This window comes from Mus pahari, chromosome 21 (assembly GCF_900095145.1).
Source record: "Mus pahari chromosome 21, PAHARI_EIJ_v1.1, whole genome shotgun sequence".
NCBI lineage: Eukaryota > Metazoa > Chordata > Mammalia > Rodentia > Muridae > Mus > Mus pahari.
Genome location: NC_034610.1, coordinates 17,649,368 through 17,669,483, shown reverse-complemented (window position 1 = coordinate 17,669,483; position 20,116 = coordinate 17,649,368). Strand labels below are relative to the sequence as shown.

The 20,116-nt window shown below is 36.8% G+C and overlaps 1 protein-coding gene across 1 annotated transcript in view; it reads right to left on the bottom strand.

Annotated features, from left to right (window-relative positions):
• LOC110338492 (zinc finger protein 845-like) overlaps positions 1-3,525 on the bottom strand; it is a 5,404-nt gene extending 1,879 nt beyond the window's left edge. Inside the window, exons 1-4 of the mRNA XM_029533191.1 lie at positions 3,440-3,525; positions 2,886-2,931; positions 1,963-2,089; positions 3-959 (exon numbers count right to left, since the gene is read on the bottom strand). Coding sequence (XP_029389051.1) covers positions 3-959; positions 1,963-2,089; positions 2,886-2,931; positions 3,440-3,450 — 1,141 coding nt within the window. The 5' untranslated portion in view covers positions 3,451-3,525. The remainder of the gene's footprint in view (positions 1-2; positions 960-1,962; positions 2,090-2,885; positions 2,932-3,439) is intronic.
• Positions 3,526-20,116: the final 16,591 nt, after the last annotated feature.

Below are 20,116 nucleotides of genomic sequence, written 5' to 3'. Positions count from 1 at the left end.
ACATGTACTACATTTATAAGGTTTCTCTCCTGCATGAATTCTCTGATGACTTCTAAGACTGCTTAACACAGTAAAGCATTTGTTACATTCAATACATTTATAAGGTTTGTCTCCTGTATGTATTCTCAGATGAATAACAAGACTAGATTTTTGGATAAAGGATTTGCGACATTCAGCACATTGGTAAGGTCTCTTTCCTGTGTGATTTCTCTGATGAATTGTAAGTTGGTATTTCTGGGGAAAGTATTTCTCACATTCACTACATTTGTAAGGTTTCTCTCCTGTATGACTTCTCCGATGTTTTCTAATCTGCATATAGCTAAAGGATTTTCCACAATCACTGCATTTGAAAGTATTCCCACCAGGGTGAATCCTGTAATGTCTTTCGAAGCCTGATATATGATAAAAGCATTTATCACATTTGCAAGGATATTGTCTGTAATGAATTTTGTAATGTAGTTTGAGCTGTGACAAATGAAGAAAGGATTCACTACAGTGTGTACATTTATAGGATTTCCCTCTAGTATGTGCTCTATGATGTCTACTGACACCTGAGTACATGTTGAAGCATTTCCTACATTCCCTGCAACTGTGTGGGTTTATTCCACTACTGTCACTTTGTTTCAGCATGACTTTTTGTTCTGAGTTAAACAGATTTTCATGCTCTGTAGCATTTGGGTCTTTCCCTCCTATATGGATTCTTGCATTTTGACTAATGATGGAAAACACATTCAGAAAGTTTGCACAGTCTTTAAATTTGCAAGGTTCATCTCCAGTCTTCCCAATTTCTTTTCTGTTTAGGTTCCACTGTTTGGTTCTGGAAGGTGTACTTTGGGAGGATTGATGAATCATGTTGACAGGCTCATTACATTTGTAAGACTTTTCTTGGATAGTTACACACTTGTGGACAATATGCTTTGTGCCTTGATTCAACACCTTCTCACAGTGAAGAAAATTCTCTGGAAAAAAAAGTGCAATTATGGAAGAAAGAGATTAATATATGAGTAAGGGATTCAACAATGGATGTTTAAGTTCACAAGGAAAAAGTAAATTAGCTATTCTAAAGGAAAAATGTCTTTTCTGTGTCATAATCATTAAATGAATGTTCAGAAGAACATAATATGTAATCTATATCAAAAAACTAAAAAAAATGACAGTCTTCTAATTCTCATTTAAACACTGTCCCTTGCTGAAGGTAGGAAAAAGAGGTGATCAAGCAAAAATAATTTTGAGATAGAAACTATATGAACGATCATATTAACAAGGTCAGCTAGGAATTTATTATGTGATTCACACTGACATCACTGACATGGAATGCACTATATATAATATATACATTCAACAATGGATGTTTCTTCAAGGTCACAAAGAAAAAGTAAATTAGCTATTCTAAAGGAAAAATGTCTTTTCTGTGTCACAATCATTAAATGAATGGTCAAAAGAACATAAACTGGAATCTATATCATATATATATATATATATATATATATATATATATATATATATACACACACACACACACACACACACACACACACACACTTACTTCTACTTCCAAAGTGCTCAGAAAAAGGTCATGGTGCAATAGTAACAGCAGTAAACATAGAGAGCACATACCAAGTGTAAATAAATACATAAAAACAGAAACAGATGCTGCCCTATTTAAAATAATTTGCATTTTAAAATTCAGAAATGGGTAAATACTGAAATGCAATGGCAAAATTTTTAAATTCCAATTATTATATATAAAACAATACCCCTCCTTTCTATAAAGGTGCAATATTCTTTGAACTTTAAAGTTTAGATTGAAAACTAGGTAGAGGGGTTAGAGAGACTATAAAGGATACAATACTGGTTATTATACTTTATTCTGTAAGTCTCTAGACATTTCAGAGTTCCCATCTACAAAAGATATGTAAATTAAAAGGAATAATTTGGAATAAATTGGAAGGGTATACTCACCCAAAAAGAATAGATTACTGTAATTCTCCATCATCACATCTCTATAGAGTGCCCTCTGAGAATAGCTGAGACATTCCCATTCCTCCATTGAGAACTCCACAGCCACATCTCTGAATGTTAACAGACCCTGTAATAGAAAATTACCAATTAACCATGTGATGTCGGACAAACGTGTTTCCTACTTAACAAAGATGCAAAGAATAATATGCTATAATTTATGATAGGGAAGAGTCATGGCAAATATTAAAGGACAAAAGTTTTCTAGAAGGGCCATAGAGGTGTATCAGAACTTAAGAATCTTCTATAGATAACATGCAGAATGACATACTATAGTGCACATATTCACATCTCTGCTCTTTAGGACTTGCTGATACTTTCTAAGACTAAGCAACAAAGAACAGATTTGCCTCCATCAATGCATTTGAAAATTTTGTTTGCAGATTGGATTCTATAATGTCTTTTAAAGTCCTCTAATATGTAATTTGTTTGTCAAAACCATCATGGCAGTATAAAACAGAATACAAAACCTGGTTCTATGAGATCTAATGGTCTCTTTTTATTTCAACATAAAAGAAGAATAAAAGGCACATATGCAGAGAGTCAAGAAAATGTACCAAAATACATACAACAAAATTGAAATTTAATTTTATCAAGAGATGCTTCCTAATCTAGTCAGAGACTTTAGTGTATTTTCTCCATGTGAAACAGGATAGCAATAGACTCACAATCAGCAAAGTTTTAAAGAATATATTGTACACATTTGAGGTCTAGGTACAGGAATAGTCCTTGATGAACTAACAAAATACAAATGTAACATCAGACATGGTCAGGTAATTATGAGCAACACTGTGTTTCAAAATTGTACAATGTCAACCTTGCTCAATGTGAACACTAGCTTAATCTTTTCAGCAGTTTGGTCTGACCTTCTCAGTTGATATCCTGGGGTCTAAGTACAATGCTGCAAATGTTCTAGAAAAAAAAGAAGTAAAACGAGGAATGCAAATTTCTAATGTTACTATATAATAAATTGTATTCTTCCATATATTGCTCAGTGAGGTCAATATCCATGTATACGTAGATGCACATTCACAAGCGTTTCTCTAAATACCTGATCACTCCTGAAATGTTAATTTATATGGCAGATGAGATCTTTCTTCTTTACTAATATAAAAGGATACATGTCTGTTTGCTGTCAAATTGGACAACATTATATTCAGTGAGTGTCATATACAACAGATTCCCCTTCCAGAATTGCATGTCTTAAGTGTAAGGAAATTTATGTCCTCATGCTCTAATATTGGGGGAAAGTACACTACAACATGGCTGTGCTATAGTAATTTTGCTTATCAGAAATGAAAATGGGGATCAATCGGAGAACAGAAATATTTTAAGATAACATTACCAGATTTAGAAAATTAAGGTTTTGAATGGCTTCAATAAGACAGAATTTTTAAAGAAATGTGGATATGAAACTAACCTGTGGCACATATACCAGAGAAGCAGTCATTCTTCTTGTTTCTCTGCTCTGAGTTTCTGTCTTAGGAACAAAGACTGGAAGTCCTGACAAAATTTTACAAAGTCAAAATTAATAAAACTCCCCATGGACAATGCCAAAACATTGTCCTGAAAACTACAATGATGATCAGGAATCTTGTCAACATTGTCACAGATAGGAAAGCATGGAATGATATATTAGTGTGGAATATATAAGAACAGTTTGAATTATGAATAAATGAAACCCAGTCTACCCACAAAGAAAACCCTGCCTCAAGAAATACATGAAATACAACATACAACACGGATGATTGGGATAAAATTTTGCATGAGGAGAGAAAGGATAGAAAATAATGAGGGTAACCATGCAAGCTTTCTTGGGAGTTCAAGGTGGAAAGTCCACACTTTAAATTATAAGTGGTATATATCTCAATACATTATGTATATATGTCTAATACATATGCACATATAATATATAAATATCTTATATATATATTTAGTTCATATAATGTTGCTACCTGTATATGTATGATTTCAGGTCTTACCTCTTGGTATTATCCTAAATGCAATTTTAAGCTATAATTGTATTATCATCTAACTACATCCAGCTTAGAAGATTAAACAGAATTTTAATTGCATTAAATAGAAAACTAATCTTTAAACATCCAGGATTCTGAGGGGTGAAAATAACACTTTATATCATTTTTAGATTCATAGATTGTATTTCCAGTATTTTCTACCAATTGTCAACTAAATTTGCTACTGAATTTCTTTGTAATCATGTAAGGCATGAGAGAAATAAATGCCTTTGGAGCACCAAAAAAAAAAATTATAAGTGGTAGAACAAGGGAGATATAAAGGATGGATGAAAGTAAACTCCAGGAGATTTGTAATGGCCATAATGGCAAATAAAACAAAAAAGCAAATATTGTATTAGAATATTACAAGGTAAAGATTCTAACAACCAAGATGAGTAAAAAAATATCAGGATAATTACTAGTTATTGTGATTGAAAATTCACTCACAACATTAGGATATAGAAAACAGAAATCTGAGAGCCATGAAAACAATATAATGATGTCATGAATTTACGGTATATAAAGTTCCATATAGAGGAGAATAGCAATGCATAAATTTTCAAGGGAAATAATCATGACATTTTAAAGGGCATATGTCTTCATGACCCTTACTTCTAACATACAAGCTGAGTAATGTCATATTTAGCAGCAAATGCATCAATACTTCCTACTCCAGTGATGCTGTGTTTTAATTTCAGAAATATTAAATATTGGAACAAAATGTGTTCCCTGACTTAATTCTGACTCTGTCTTTAACTGGAAAGGTATATTTCTCATTCATGGATGGGGAATAAGAGGTCATTCTGGGATGTAAAAAATAACCTCTTTTTACATGCATCCACTGTGAAGTGCAGAGCTTCTACAATAAAATCCGGAAGTCACAGTTCCTCAAATACTCTGCTACTTCTGAATAGACATCTTTCTGCACTATTGAGACTTCCATGCAAAGGTCACTATCAATCATTTTATCAAGATCTGCTTCAAATACCTATGTATTGTGTTTAGATATTGGGACTCCTGATTCATAGGAGACCACAGCAGTCTCTTCTTCTACTACTTCCTGGGATAATTTGCCAAACAGATTCCGCTGTTCTCATATCTAAGTGTTGTAACAACATGCATCTGTCTTCCAACTGTCTTCTATTCTTTAATACCAGCAGAGGTTAAAAAAAATACAATAGTTATAGATATTACCCCACATTTTGAAGTCAGGAAAACATAGAGTGATACATTTTAAAGCCCTGAAAGAAAGTAATTTTCAACTGTCACGGTACATTCAGAAAAGGTGACTGGTAAAATTGACATTTAGGAAGTGTATTGTAAAGTAGTCTAAAAATAAGACATCTTTTGCATAAAAGGATCTACTTACACTCTAAACAGATGAAAATATGCACAAAGAAATCAGACATGAATTTCCCATGAGGACAAAGGTAGTAGTAAATTTCATGTGAGGAACAATGAATATGAGAGAATTGGGAAGGAATCATCATATAAAACAGAAGGATGCTATATCCAACTAAAGAAAGGAAAACAATATGAACTATTATTCAGCAGCCACAATGCCTAAAAACCTTCTGGATTAAAAAACCCTAAGAAATATAACCTCAATAAGAACAGCATTTCACCCACCAATATTCAAAAAGACTTTGCCACAGTGAAGTCTCAATAGTGCAGAGAGATGTCTATTCAGAAGTAGTAGAGTATTTGAGGAACTTTGACTTCTGAATTTTAATGTAGAATTCACTAGTAGGAGTTTTAACAAATTAAAGACATGTCTACAAAACAGTGTATTTCTCAATCTTGGTTTCTAGTTCAGAAAGAAGAAAAGTGTACATTATTGAATTGACACTGTAGCAAGACAAAAGCTCACATTCTTCTCAACTGTACTTAATATAGCTTTAACTTAGCAATGGGGGATGGCATAACAAATAATGATTAGGAGGACAAGCTGTTCTTCTGGAGGACAGGGCTTCTAGACAAACAAACAAATGGCAGCTCAAAACAATAACTCTACTTCCAAGATATTCCATGCCCTCTTCTAACCTCTGTATACATAGTACATGGGTGGTACACACACATTCATGAAGAACAAATATTCATACACATGTAATAATACTACTAATAATAAATGAACCAGGTATAAAAAAATCTGGAAAAACTGGTGAAGCACAGATATAGCCAACTCTACTTTTCAAAGATGGTGTGATTTCATACATATCCAGAAAACACCAGAAGAATCAGTTGTGATTAAAAAAAAATGCCTTCTTAATATTGTTGTAGGAGATTTCAAAAACTCGAATCATAAGATTTCTATATAAGTTCTTTATATGGGATAGATTTTATCCCAGTAAGTATAGATTAAAAGACTTCAAGAGCCCACCAAAATGTTCATAAATTTGTCCATATTGCTTGGTATTGAGGGACTCAGAAAGTAGAATCCAAAAGATATTCAATCTCACACTAGCTGGCTAGAGTGCCTAGCATGAAGAAAGCAAATTAGTGGCTGGAAAGATGATGCAGTGGAGAAGAGCAGTTACAGATATTCTAGAGTACCTGGGTTTGAATACTAGCACCAATATCCTGGCTCACAACCATTTTTCATTTTACTGTCAGATAATCTAATGTCCTATGTGATCTCACAGGAAGCAGATACATTTTCAATAGAAATACATTGGGCCAAAACAGCCATACACATAAAAGAAAATTAAAATAACAAAACAAAAAGAAATATAGCCAAGTATAGGAGATGGATTATTTTGAAATCATCATTCTGGATGCAAGCCAGGAATGACTGTTATTTGTTCTTATACTTGTCTAAGACCAGACAAGTTGTTTCTGACCAGAATACAAAAATAATCATAAACCAAAAACAAAGGTCAGGAAAGGTAAAGTTATGTTAACTCCTGATGGGAATGGAAAGTTGTGCAAACTGAAAAATTGTCTATTTGGAGATTCACAGAAATTACAAATGTACTAATCATAGCCATCTTTAGCACTAAGGGATACAAGACTGCTTCAATATTTATAGATATATCAATATAAGACAGAAAATATCTAAAGACTGACACAAGGAATATGCTCATATGCATAGAACTATAAAAAGCCTACAGAAAAACTTAACATTTGCTCATTATCATGTTTTCCAAAATCTCAGAATAGGAGGAACATATACCTAAGGAGAAGCTAGAATGTCAAATATTAACATTTTACAAAGTAAGCAAAACTGGTACGAATCCAATCTCCTCATGAAGGAGATATGTGTGTCCATTATGTCCACAATAACTTCATATATTGGACAGATACTTACCCAGGTTCAGCAACAAAGCAAAAAGGCTTAATGCAAAAAGACAAGTAGATGCACAAGAGCAACTATGCCAAATTATAAGAAATATAATTTGCAACTTCAAAAATTATAAAATTTTCCATGAGAAAGGTCAGATCTGATAATCCTTAACACAAGCCATACATCCCGAGCTCAAAATAACTTGATGTTTAATATATCAACAAAATGAGGGTGAACACACAGCAGACCACTAAAAATCATCATAGCATTTTTAAGTATCACAAATGCATTGTTCATAGCATCCCTAGAGCAAAATTATGCTGTGCCAGGTACACAGAGAGAACAATCACCAATGACCTTAGCCAAATGTGGACCCAGAGTATCAAATTACCATGTTGCCTGGTATGGTATGTCTGATGTAGCATTGACCATGAGAGGTACCAGGAAAGAACAGTAACAGGCTGTTTGATGTCCTACTTTGTCTTCTCTAAAACTAATGGTTTATAAGAAAAAAACTTTCTGCATATCAGAGTTTTCAGCAAAGTGTAACATGAACTTAAGATATTCTGTCAGAATCTATACCACTTTGGATAACTAGAAAGTGGAGAAGGTTTGGAAGTGGTGACAGAAGTATATAAAACACTCTGTTTAACTGAACAGATTTTATACACACACACACACACACACACACACACAAACACATACACATTGGCTGATCCTGTGTTTCAGCCTTGCACAAAAAAGTTCTTTCTTGGATCACAGCTGTATGTTTACTTGCCTGGTTTCCAAAAACATTGCAGTAGTGCAAAATCAGTTTTCTATATAATGAAATGCTTTCTGTTTAAATTTTTGGTAAACTCCTGAGGACAAAATATGTACAATTCACTGGAATCCTGACAAACAGTTAAAGCGATCAGAGTAGGCCACTAACTCACAACCCTTTGCTACATATACAATACTCACAGTTTGTTTACCTAGTTCTGTTCAAAACATAACCTGGTGCTACTTTCAGCCTGTCTCAGAGAACATTTCCATGCAATGGGCAACAGTTATTTCAGGGACTCATGACTAGTGACACATAGGGAATGAGTGAGTGCTCACTGTATAACCATGAAGAAGAAATCTATATGGACTGGTTTAAACCCCAGGAATTGCCAGGCAGTGGTATTGCACAACATTAATTCCAGCACTTGGGAAGCAGAGGCAGGTACATTTCTGAGTTCGAGGCCAGAATGTTCTACAGAGTGAATTTCAGGACAGCCAGGGCTACATAGAGAAACCCTGTCTCAAAAAAAAGAACAAAAAACCAGGAAACAACACAAGTGGGCACAAAGATTGGGTTAGCAGAACAATAGGGAGGATATCTATGGAACACATAATACACTACAGAATTTTCATGTAAATACTCAGGAGAAAACTAATTTTACAAGGAAGAACGTGGAATACACACAGAGCATCCCCAGTTACATAGGGCAGAGCCTGGATTATCCCAACTGTGACTTGAGATATATACAGAACCAAATGATTACCAGAACATGGAACTCTCAGCATGATAGATATGCAGGCAATATAGCAGCAGATACCGAAAAACAACCATAGTAATGACCATGGGAATATCACTAAACTACCACAAGTATGTTACCTAACATAGGCAATCTCATTAATCAAAGATCACAGGAAAAGTATATATTCAGATAAAGAAAATATGAATGTGATATAATTCTTTCCCACTATCTAATGATTCACAATCTGTGATTCCTAGAAGAGTTAGCTGATAAAAAGAATGAGCAGTTTAAAACAAAAGTATAAAACTCAAAATTATGGAAAAAAAAACCCACAGGGCAGATATACTATGTTGCTTTTCATGGTATGATATAGTACATGGAATGTGTAAAACATAAACAAAAGGGGCATGATTCAATTAAATAATGAGTTCAATGAAGAAACATATGATTTGAAAAGATTGTGCTAAATTAAAAGACAGTTCTGATGGATAATAAGCATGTATTAAAAATGCTCCATAATGTACAGCATGAAAAAAATGTCCACCTAATATGCACTGAAATCCCCTCACTGCTATGTTAATGTCCACAATAAAGTCTTCATATGGGACAATTTTTTTTTATTTATTTTTTTTTATTTTTTAATTATTATTATTTTCTTTATTTACATTTCAAATGCTATCCCGAAAGTTTCCTATACCCTCCCCCCACCTCTGCTCCCCTACCCACCCACTCCCACTACTTGGCCCAGGCCTTGCCTTGTGCTGGGTCATACAAAGTTTGCAAGACCAAGGGGCCTCTCTTCCCAATGATTGCCAGGCACTGGCATAGCCTCACAAGAGTCCGCAATATCAGGGTCCCTTCAGCAGAATCTTGTTGGCATGAGCATTAGTATCTAGGTGTGGTGGCTGATGATGGGATGGACTCCCGAATGGGGTAGCTGCTTGTGGACGTTGTACATCGTGGTGCGCACTAGGCTCCGCACCACGATGTACAACGTCCACAAGCAGAACCCCTTCCATGGGAGTTTTGTTCCCAATTCTAAGAAGGGGCAAAGTGTCCACATTTTGGTCTTCCTTCTTCTTGAGTTGTATGTGTTTTACACATTGTACTTTGGGTATTCTAGGTTTCAGGACTAATATCCACTTATCAGTGAGTGCATATTATATGAGTTCTTTTGTGACTGGGTTACCTCACTAAGGAGGATACCCTCCAGATCCATCCATTTGCTGAGAAATTTCATAAATTCAATGTTTTTAATAGCTGAGTAGTACTCCATTGTGTAAATGGACCACATTTTCTGTATCCATTCCTCTGTTGAGGGGCATCGCTGTTCTTTCTAACTTCTGGCTATTATAAATAAGGCTGCTATGAACACAGTGGAGCATGTGTTCTTATTTCCAGTTGGAACATCTTCTAGATATATGTCCAGGAGAGGTATTGCTGGATCATCTGGTAGTACTATGTCCAATTTTGTGAGGAACCACAAGACTGATTTCCAGAGTGGTTTTCCAAGCTTGCAGTTCCACCAACAATGGAGGAGTGTACTTATTTCTCCACATCCTCGCCAGCATCTGCTGTCACCTGAATTTTTGACTTTGTAGGAGATATATAAGAATATATTGATTCCCAGTTGCTAGAGGATGGACTTGGGTCCTTATATATTCATGAGGAAGGAAGGCTTACTTTACCACACAGGTTGCATTTCAGGAATGACCTTCCAGTACCAGGTTCATTTAATGGACATGGAATCATGAACTTTTTGCTGACATCACAGATACATTTAAAGAGAAGTACATTTAAAGACTGTCTTGAATCCTAATGCTAAACACTTAACTTTTTAGAGTGTACAGGCACCTGAAGGAATATGGCTTGCTCTTATTATAAAATTGATGTTTCTGTGAAGAGATGCAGATTGTAGTTTTTTTTCTCCTCTTTGGCATTCAATATCACAGGAGTTATCATGTGCTTATGGATCTGTTGACACTTGAAATCTACTCATCTCTGGTGCATATAGGCTTAGATTTTTGTAAAACCCACTTTTAATAAGGGTTCTAAAATGCTTCAACCCACCTTGTAGCCCAGTATCCAAAAGTAGGTGAGAAAAGATGGTAAATAGGATAAGTAGATGTAGATTTGTTTAGAAGTAATTATTTGGGGGTGACTGCAATATCCATTCATCGTGATAGCTAAACATTCCAGTTTAGTAGTGTCAGAATACCAAACATGAATCAGCAGCAGTGGCATCATCAAGAAGATCACCAACCACAAGCAAGCAATCTTTGTATTAGAGATGAAAGGACAATTTAAAAATCACTAACTATAATATACCATATAAAACAAACTGGAAAAGAAAGACACGAACATCTCATTACATGCAAAAAAGGTCTTTGACAAAATCTAACACCATTTCACCATGAAAGTCCTGTAGAAGTAAAAGATAAAAGGGACATTCCCAAATATAAGAAAGGCAATTTACAGCAAGCCTAAAGCCAATATCAAAGGAAATGGAGAGAAACTCAAAGAAATTCCACTAAAATCAGAAACAAACTGGGCTGTTCACTCTCTCCATGTCTGTTCAATAGAATCACTAAATTCTTACCTAGAGCCCTAAGAAAACTGAAGAAGACAAAATACACATTTGTATTACGAAGTAAGAAATCAAATATTCTTATTTTCAAATGATATGATAGTATATATAAGTGACCCAAAAATTTCCACCAGGGAACTTTTAGAACTGATAATACCTTTGGCTAAAACAGCTGAATACAAAATAAACAAACAAAAAACAATAGCTTCCCTATATAAAAATGACAAATGGATTTAAAACAGATAAATCAGGAAAAACACTTTTCACAATTACCTCAAATAATATAAAGTATGTTGATAACTCTGCAAGCAACTGAAAGATTTGCATATAAAAATGTCAATTCTTTGAATAAATTGAAGATGATATTAAAAGAGATTGAATGATCTCTCAAGCTCATGGATCAAGAGGATTAAGATATTCAAAACGGCCATGCAACCAAAAGCAATCTTTAGATTCAAGACATTCTTCATCCAAATTCCAACACAAGTCTTCACAGATTTTGAATGCGCACATTCACTTTCATATAAATAAACAACAGAAAAAAATGTAAAATACCTAAAACAACCCTGAACAATAAAAGAACTTCTGGAGTTTTCAACATTCCCAATTTCAAGTTTTCTTAAAAACTGCAGTATAAAAACCTCAAAATATTGGCAGAAAAAGAAACATGGATCAATGAAAATGAGTTGAAGACCTAGACATAAATACATATGGCCACATGATTTCTGATACAGAGGGCAGAAATACAAAATGGAAAAGATAGCATCTTCAACAAATAGTACTGGTCTAACTGGATGTCTGCATCTAGAAGAATGAGAATGGATTCAAATAGTTATACCCAGATCACAAGGGTTCAATAACCCTTAGTCTTCAAAAAAATGCAAATCAAAATTACTTTGAGATCCCCTCTTTTACTTGTCAGAATAGCTAAAATCAGTAACACAAGTGACAGACCAGGCTGGAGAGGATGTGAGCAATAAAAACATTCCTTCATTGCTGAAGGGAGTCCAGTCTTGTACAGTCACTACTGAAATCAGTGTCAAAGTTTCTCAAATTGATGGAAATCAAACTACGTCATGATCTACCCAAACCACTCTAGGGTATATACCAAAAGGATACTCCAATCTATGTTCAACCATGCTCATTACATCTTTATCCATAATACCCAGAAATTGGGATCAACCTACATGACCCTCAACAGAAGAATAAATAAGGAACATGTGGTACATTTACACATTTACACAAAGGAGAACTACTCTGCTATTTAAAAAAAAAAAAAAAAGACATTATGGTTCATGGCTCCAGAGCCACCAATGCCTCTGAGACTGTCACTATGCCCCATTACAAAGCCACCAACTTTATTTAAAAAAATTAAAAAGAATACAAATTGATAAGACCCAATGAAGTTTTTAAAGAATTCGCTGTTAGGACCATTTTACAATTATACCAGGTAAGAAAAAAAGCAAAATCAACCAATTTACAAAACAAAGAATAGTAATATATGATCAAATGGTGCATTTCCAGAAAACTACATGATCAACACAAATGCCTTTCACACAAGTTTCTAAATACATGAAGCACTCAATGATAGAACTGAAGGAAGCAGACAGATGGTGATGCAGATAAACTTCAATGTCTACCACTGAGAAAGACAACCATGAACATCACAGAAATCCAGTAATGGGTAGCACACCTCCAGAAAACCATCCATAAATAACAGAAGACACACAATCTTCTCAAATTTCATGCAGAATTCTTCCCCGTGTCCTTGTCAGAACAAGTCACCAAGGCCAGGTGGTGCAAGCTTTTTTATCTCAGCACTGGAGATGCTGGGACTGCAGGTCAATGGATGCCTTATCTACTAAGAGTTCCAGAAAGGCCAGGATTACATAGACAATGTGGCTCAAAAATCAACAGTAACAACATAAAAGTCTTCACAGCTAGTAAAGATTACAATTTAAAAAAAGTCTTCCCTAATAACCTGGAACACTGACATCACTAGAAGATAGAAGAACACATAAAAGACATGAATACTGAGTCACTGCTAGCATATTTTCATTTATATTTTGTGAAGAAATATAAAAGGATGTTGTTAATATTTGAAATACTAAAATCAGACTGACATTTTGAAATACAGAGAAATTCTTCTGAAAATTCATAAAATGAGAAACCAAAAAAAGAATTTTAAAAATTTTAACAGAAGGATTAAACAGAAGGATGATTTCAAAATATATTAAAATTAGGACAGTGCAAAACATTGACAGTTGACTGAAGGACAGATATCAATGGGAAGTAATATAGACAGAATTTAATACTATTCAAAGATGTTAAACAGGCCAGGCAGTGGTGGTGCACACCCTTTGGTCCCAGCACTAGGGAGGCAGAGGCAGGCGAATATCTGAGTTCGAGTTCGAGGCCAGCCTGGTCTACAGAGTGAGTTCCAGGACAGCCAGGGCTGTCTTGAAAAACCAAAAAAAAAAAAAAAAAAAAAAAAAAAAACCAAAAAACCAACCAAACAAACAAAAAGATATTAAACAAATGTTATCAAAATCCTACTGGCATTATTTTAGGAAATGGAGAAATTAATCATAATAGCAGAAAAAAACTAAGAGGCATCCATTGTTCTGACTAAACAATGTATTAAAATTATAATAAGGAAAACATTTAACATTGGTAAGAAGTTATTTTCAGTGATGTGAATGGTAGAGGACAGCATCCCTCACATATAAAACCAAGTTAAATTATATTTAGCTCTGGGTATTAATTCTCACATAGAGAGTATTCTACTACATACAAGGAGAGTATTATAATATTAGTCTCAGTGCAATTATCTAAAAACAATTGAAATGAAATAGAATCTGGTAAAACCAATTCCATGTCCTCTTTCTACTGTCAGTTGAGCCTGCCCACCCCCAAATCTTCCTCATTCCCTCTAACATACCTGGATCCTTTGCTACAGTTTCTTCTCTTCACCACCCAGGGCTCTTGGTTCAGATTCACAGGTGAGCAGGACTGCCTGAGGCGTGGGACACCTGCATATGGCAAAGAGATTCTTCAGAAAGTGCCCAGAAATTTTCATGCAACAAAAAACAAATGATGCCTCCAAAAGAAAAAACATGAAGGAAAGAGAAAATATCACAAATAAAAATGTCTCTTTTCCTGTAAGGATTTGAATGTACTCTTAAGATGTGAGACTCACTCACATAGTTCAGACACATGGAGAATCACCCTACCAGGAACCCTGAGAAAAAGCTGGGGAGACTGCAAGAAAACTACTGTCACCCATAGAAACCAGACTGCTGCACTTGTCCAAAGACAGATCTCTGCAAAAATCCCTGTCAGCAGGTTCTAGGCATTTCCACTCCTCCTACAGGATGTCCACAGTCACAGCCTGTGGCACAAACCCTGGAATTAAAAAACAAAATAACATTCGAAAAACAAAACAAACAAACAAACAAACAAAAAACAAAACAACAAAAACAAAAAACAAAACAAAACAACAACTGTTTGGCCATATATGTAAGAGCAGAGTGCTTTTCTTCAACCAAGGAGTCAATTTTCTTATAAAGCTGAGTGATCATAATTATTCAAAAGATGCTTTCTAAAGCTTTATTTTCATCAATAGTGAGTTTTCTAGTTATATAAATAGTGTGGTCTGTTGTACTCACACAGCGATATTGGGTTTGCCTGGACCTCAGCATATGAAGATACGTTTCTGAATGTGGTACTTACATCCTAAACTGAATACAACTCAGATCAAAAGTGCATGAGCACTAAAAAGTCTGTCTCTACATGATGTTTACAGCAACGATGGTTCCATTTTAATAAAATCTGCACTGTTTCCTCGAATTTTTATTTACGAAGCTATGTGGATGCCTATTAAACAGGGCCAGAGGCATTTTTACTAATAAGTAATTAGTAAAAGAATGGAGTCAGAACACATGAATGAACTCTGCTTCCAGGAGCTTTGTAACTGCCACAAAAGCAAAAGCAGATAATGCAACTGCTCTGCCAGATTTTAGGATAAATGAAGAAAACCACTATAAATCCCAGATCTCAAACTTCGGGACAATGGTAAGATATCCGCAACACAATTGTAAGCGCGGCGTCCTTAAGAGCAGCTGCGGAAAACGCCCCCAGCCCCGCTCCCTCCCTTTTCCCAGCCCCGCTCCCTCCCTTTTCCCAGCCCCGCAGCTCCTCTGACCTGGGAGGTTCCTGGGCCGCTGGCTGCGGTGCCCGCCGCTGCGCTGCTGACCGCTGACTCTCCCAGGTCCGCAGCCAGGGAACAGGGTCTGAGGAGAGTTTCCCGGAACCCAGGGAGAACTAGGAGGAAACGTGACCGGGGTTGGAAAACGGGTACTTTACACAGGTAGCAAGGGGAACTTTGGGTTTCACTGTCATGCAGGCCAGGATCTTTGGAGCATCTACTTTAGACCCGCCCCCACGCTTCAGTTCCGGTGACGTAGTTCCACTGAGATATTTCAAATACCAAAGCTTTCTCTTTGCTACAGTCCACCCACGCTTATTTCTTTTTGCTGTCACTCTCCTGGTCCTTCTAGTATCTCCTCCCTGTCCCGCCAAGTGATTCTGATCCCTCCCACTCTCTCAAGCTTCCTGACACACTGCTCCCAGTCAGACTGCCCTGGACCTGCTGTGCACAGCCTCTCCAACCTCCCACTCCCACCCATACCTCCACCCCCCACCCCCTTGTCTGCTGCCAGCCTAGACCAGAACTGGATCACTGCACCCCGATATATAATAATGAGTTCTGCGCCCCTCAGATAATAGATAAGCAGCCTCACTTGTTAGCTTGGAATACAAGCTTGGGGTTAAAAACGCCCAGAAAAATATAACCAGCACCCTAAATTCCTATTTCTTTTTTTCCCAACACAAAATACTAAAAATAAGACAAAGGCCTGGCTCCCTCCCAAAGCTTGTCTCAAAATACATGGAGTACAAGAAGGTCTAATTAGATGAAGATGTCAATAAAAAGGTTTGGGACAGAGAATGATGAGAGAGGATCTGGGACACAGGTCACTGTGAAAAGAGCAATCAGAACAGGGGAGTGGGAAAACATGGATAAAGTCAAACTCTAACAGCATTGTCCTAGCTTCAATAGCAAAAGAGTAGATAATGCAAATAATTTGCAGGAATCGTTCTCTGTAAATAGTCTAACAGTCATATTAATGAAAACTTCAGCAGAAGATGTAGACTCCGGGGAGCCTTAGCTTAGAGGGAACTGCCTGAGTGAACCACGTGGAGCCTGGATTGATGTAAAAAGCAGGAGGAATTTATTGTTCCAGTACACTGGGGTCATCCAAGCCCCAAAGGAGAGGCAGCGACCCCTAGTACCCATTCTGCAAGGTTTTTATATGGTTTCCAGGGGCAGAATTGAGTATCAGCAACTAGGCACAACGATTGGTGGAACAGTGCACCTTTAAATTGATTGGTCTTTAGGGAATGAGGTGAAAAGGACTTCCCTTGTCTGAAGGTGGGCAACAGTCCATTCTGTAGAATGTGTCCCCACCCACAGGTCAGTTCTCACTCTGTGCTGAGAAATGTTAATTAGCCTCTCCCTTCCTAAGGGGCAAGTGCTTTATGACCTTTCCAAAGTTCCTAAACTGACCCTTTCAATGCAAGTGAAAATAGAAAGATAACACAACAGAATTTTGATAGCCAGGAAAACATAATATGCTGTCATGGGTTTACAACTTGTAAAAGTCTGTGAACAGGGGATTCAGGGTCATGATCAGAATGGTAAGAAAAATGGGCATAGAAATGCTTGAAATTTCAAGGGAAAGGGCATTTGTGCCTGGCACATCACTGTTTCACTCTTGTCTGTAACATACAGGCTGGATTTTGGATAAGGAATGCACTGAATATATAAATTTGTTCTGGTAGAATGGCCATCTGTACTATGTTAATTCTCCTGATCCATGAGCATGGGAGATCTCAAGTTCAAATATCTTCTCAATTTCTTTCTTCACAGACTTGAAGTTTTTATCATACAAGACTTTCACTTATTTGCACAGTGCTGTGCAAAGTATTTAATTCCAACCTTGGTTTCTACCCAGTCTTTGATTATTCACTTCCCCAATAAAAGACACACAATCTTTATAATAAGCCTTTATCAGCACCAGAGCTGAGAAGTTATCTATTCTATGCTATTACTATTTCTATTTCCTAGATATTAACCCCATTTTACTTTGCCATGTTTCCTCTTGGCTGCTTTGAACTCTAATTAGCCAGCCAACATGGCCATTATTCTACGATTCTGTTTTGTTTTGTTTTGGTTTGGTTTGGTTTGGTTTTTTTTTCAAGACAGGGTTTCTCTGTATAGTCCTGGCTGTCCTGGAACTCACTCTGTAGACCAGGCTGGCCTGGAACTCAGAAATCCAATCCGCCTGCCTCTGCCTCCTGAGTGCTGGGATTAAAGCGTGCGCCACCACGCCCTACTATTCTAAGATTCTTAGCCCATATAGTTTCCTCATCCTCCACCTGCTTCTTTCTCCCCATAGTTGTTCTCCGTTCCCCTCCCCCAAGCCTATCTCTCTTCTTCCAGTTACTGACTCTAGGCATGTTGATTTGCCTGTTAGGGATAACTTGGGGGGCAAGGTTACAGAGCTTCACTTGGGCATCTGCAGACACTCTTGATTCCTAGGGGAAACTACTTAGCATTAAAATATAAGAAAAAAAGGAAACCGCAAGAGCATACAGATAATACCAGCTTTTTTGTTTGTTTGTTGGATTGTTTTGAGGCAATTGTGAAAAGTTTTGTTTTCCTGACTTTTTTCCCTTTGTCTTTTTGTCTTTGTGTGTAGAAAGGCTCATTGTGCATTAATTTGTTATTCAGCTACTTTGGGGAAAGTGTTTAAGAGTTATAGAAGTTCCCTGGTGGAAACTTTTGGCTCACTTATGTATACTATCATTTACAAATAAGGATATTTTGACTTATTTCTCTGTGGTCCAATATGTATCTTCTTGATCTCCTACTGACATCTTATTTCTATAGCTAAGACTTCAATTATTTTATTAAATAGATAGGCAGCAGAATGAATATCCTCAGCTTGTTCCTGATTTTAGTTGAATTGCTTTGAGTTTCTCTCCATTTTTTGTTTTTTGTTTTTGTTTTTGTTTGTTTGTTTTCTAGACAGAGTTTCTCTGTGTAGACCAGGCTGGTCTTGAACTCAGAAATCTGCCTGCCTCTGCCTCAGATAAAAAAAAATGTTTACTTGTTTATTTGACGTTTATTTCACTTTGGAATAAGAATATCTACCAATAAAGTTATCCATTTCTTTTTGATTTCTCCAATTCAGTGAAGAAGAGGATTTTTAAGTATGTCTTATGATTCTCTGGATTTTCTTGGTGTCTGTTCTTAGGTCCCCATTATTGTTTCTGATTTAGTCGATTTGAATACTCTCTCTACCTTTTAATTTGGGTATGAGTTTGTTTCTCTTGTTGATTTTGTCAAAGAACCACCTCTTTGATTCATTGATTCCATTTATTTCAGCCCTGAGTAAAACTACTTCTTGCTGTCTACTCTTGGCTGTGGTTACTTTTTTGTGTGTGAGAGTTTTCAGTTGTGCTGTTCAGTTGCTGTAAGATTCTGATGAGACTTAGCTTACTGGGGACCCCCAAGTGAACAACACAGAGTTGGGGATTGATACAAGAGCAAGAGGAATTTATCGTTCCAGCATGCTGGTATTGTCATCCTGTGCCCAAAGGAGTCGGCCACCTCAGGTGGCCCATTCAGTATGAGTTTTTGTATAGTTTTCAGAGGTAGAATAGAACAATAGACACTGTACTGGCTAGTTTTGTGACAATTTGACACAGGCTGGAGTTATCACAGAGAGAGGAGCTTCAATTGGGGAAACGCCTCCAAGAGATCCAGCTGTAAGGCATTGTCACAATTAGTGATCAAGGGGGTAGGTCCCTTGTGGGTGGGACCATCTCTTGGCTGGTAGTCTTGGTTCTATAAGAGAGCAGGCTGAGCAAGCCAGGGGAAGCAAGCCAGTAATGAACATCCCTCCATGGCCTCTGCATCAGCTCCTGTTTCTGACCTGCTTGAGTTCCAGTCCTGACTTCCTTGGTGATGAACAGCAGTATGGAAGTGTAAGCCGAATAAACCCTTTCCTTCCCAACTGCTTCTTGGTCATGACATTTGTGCAGGAATAGAAACCCTGACTAAGACAGCCACTAACACAATGTGATTGACAGAACAGTGTGACTTTTAAACTGATTGATCCTTAGGGAATGAGGTGGCAAGGATTTCCCTTGTTTGTAGGTGGCCAACAGTTGCTCCACCATGTGGAATTTGTCTAAGTGCTCTGGGCCTCCCCCACCCACAAGTGACTAATGTTCAGTGCCCCTGACTGTGGTCTGAGGAAGTAATTAGCCTCTCCCTTCCAGAGGGGTGCCTAAGTGCTCCATGACCTTTCTCTTCCAGGAGAGGGGTCTGGGGGAGTTTTCCAAAGGTCCTGAACTCACTACTTCATTGCTAGTATGAAATCTCTCCAGTTTTAGTTTGTATTTTACTTCTGTCTTGACCCATTTGAATTCAACATATAGTTGTTTACTTTCCATGTATTTTTAAGCGTGGTTTGTAACTGATACTCCGCTCCACAAGATGGTAGAAGACGGTGAGCACAGGTTCGAAGTGTTTGAGATCACAAACTTCACCACAGCCTTGGAGTAGAAAAGGTTTATT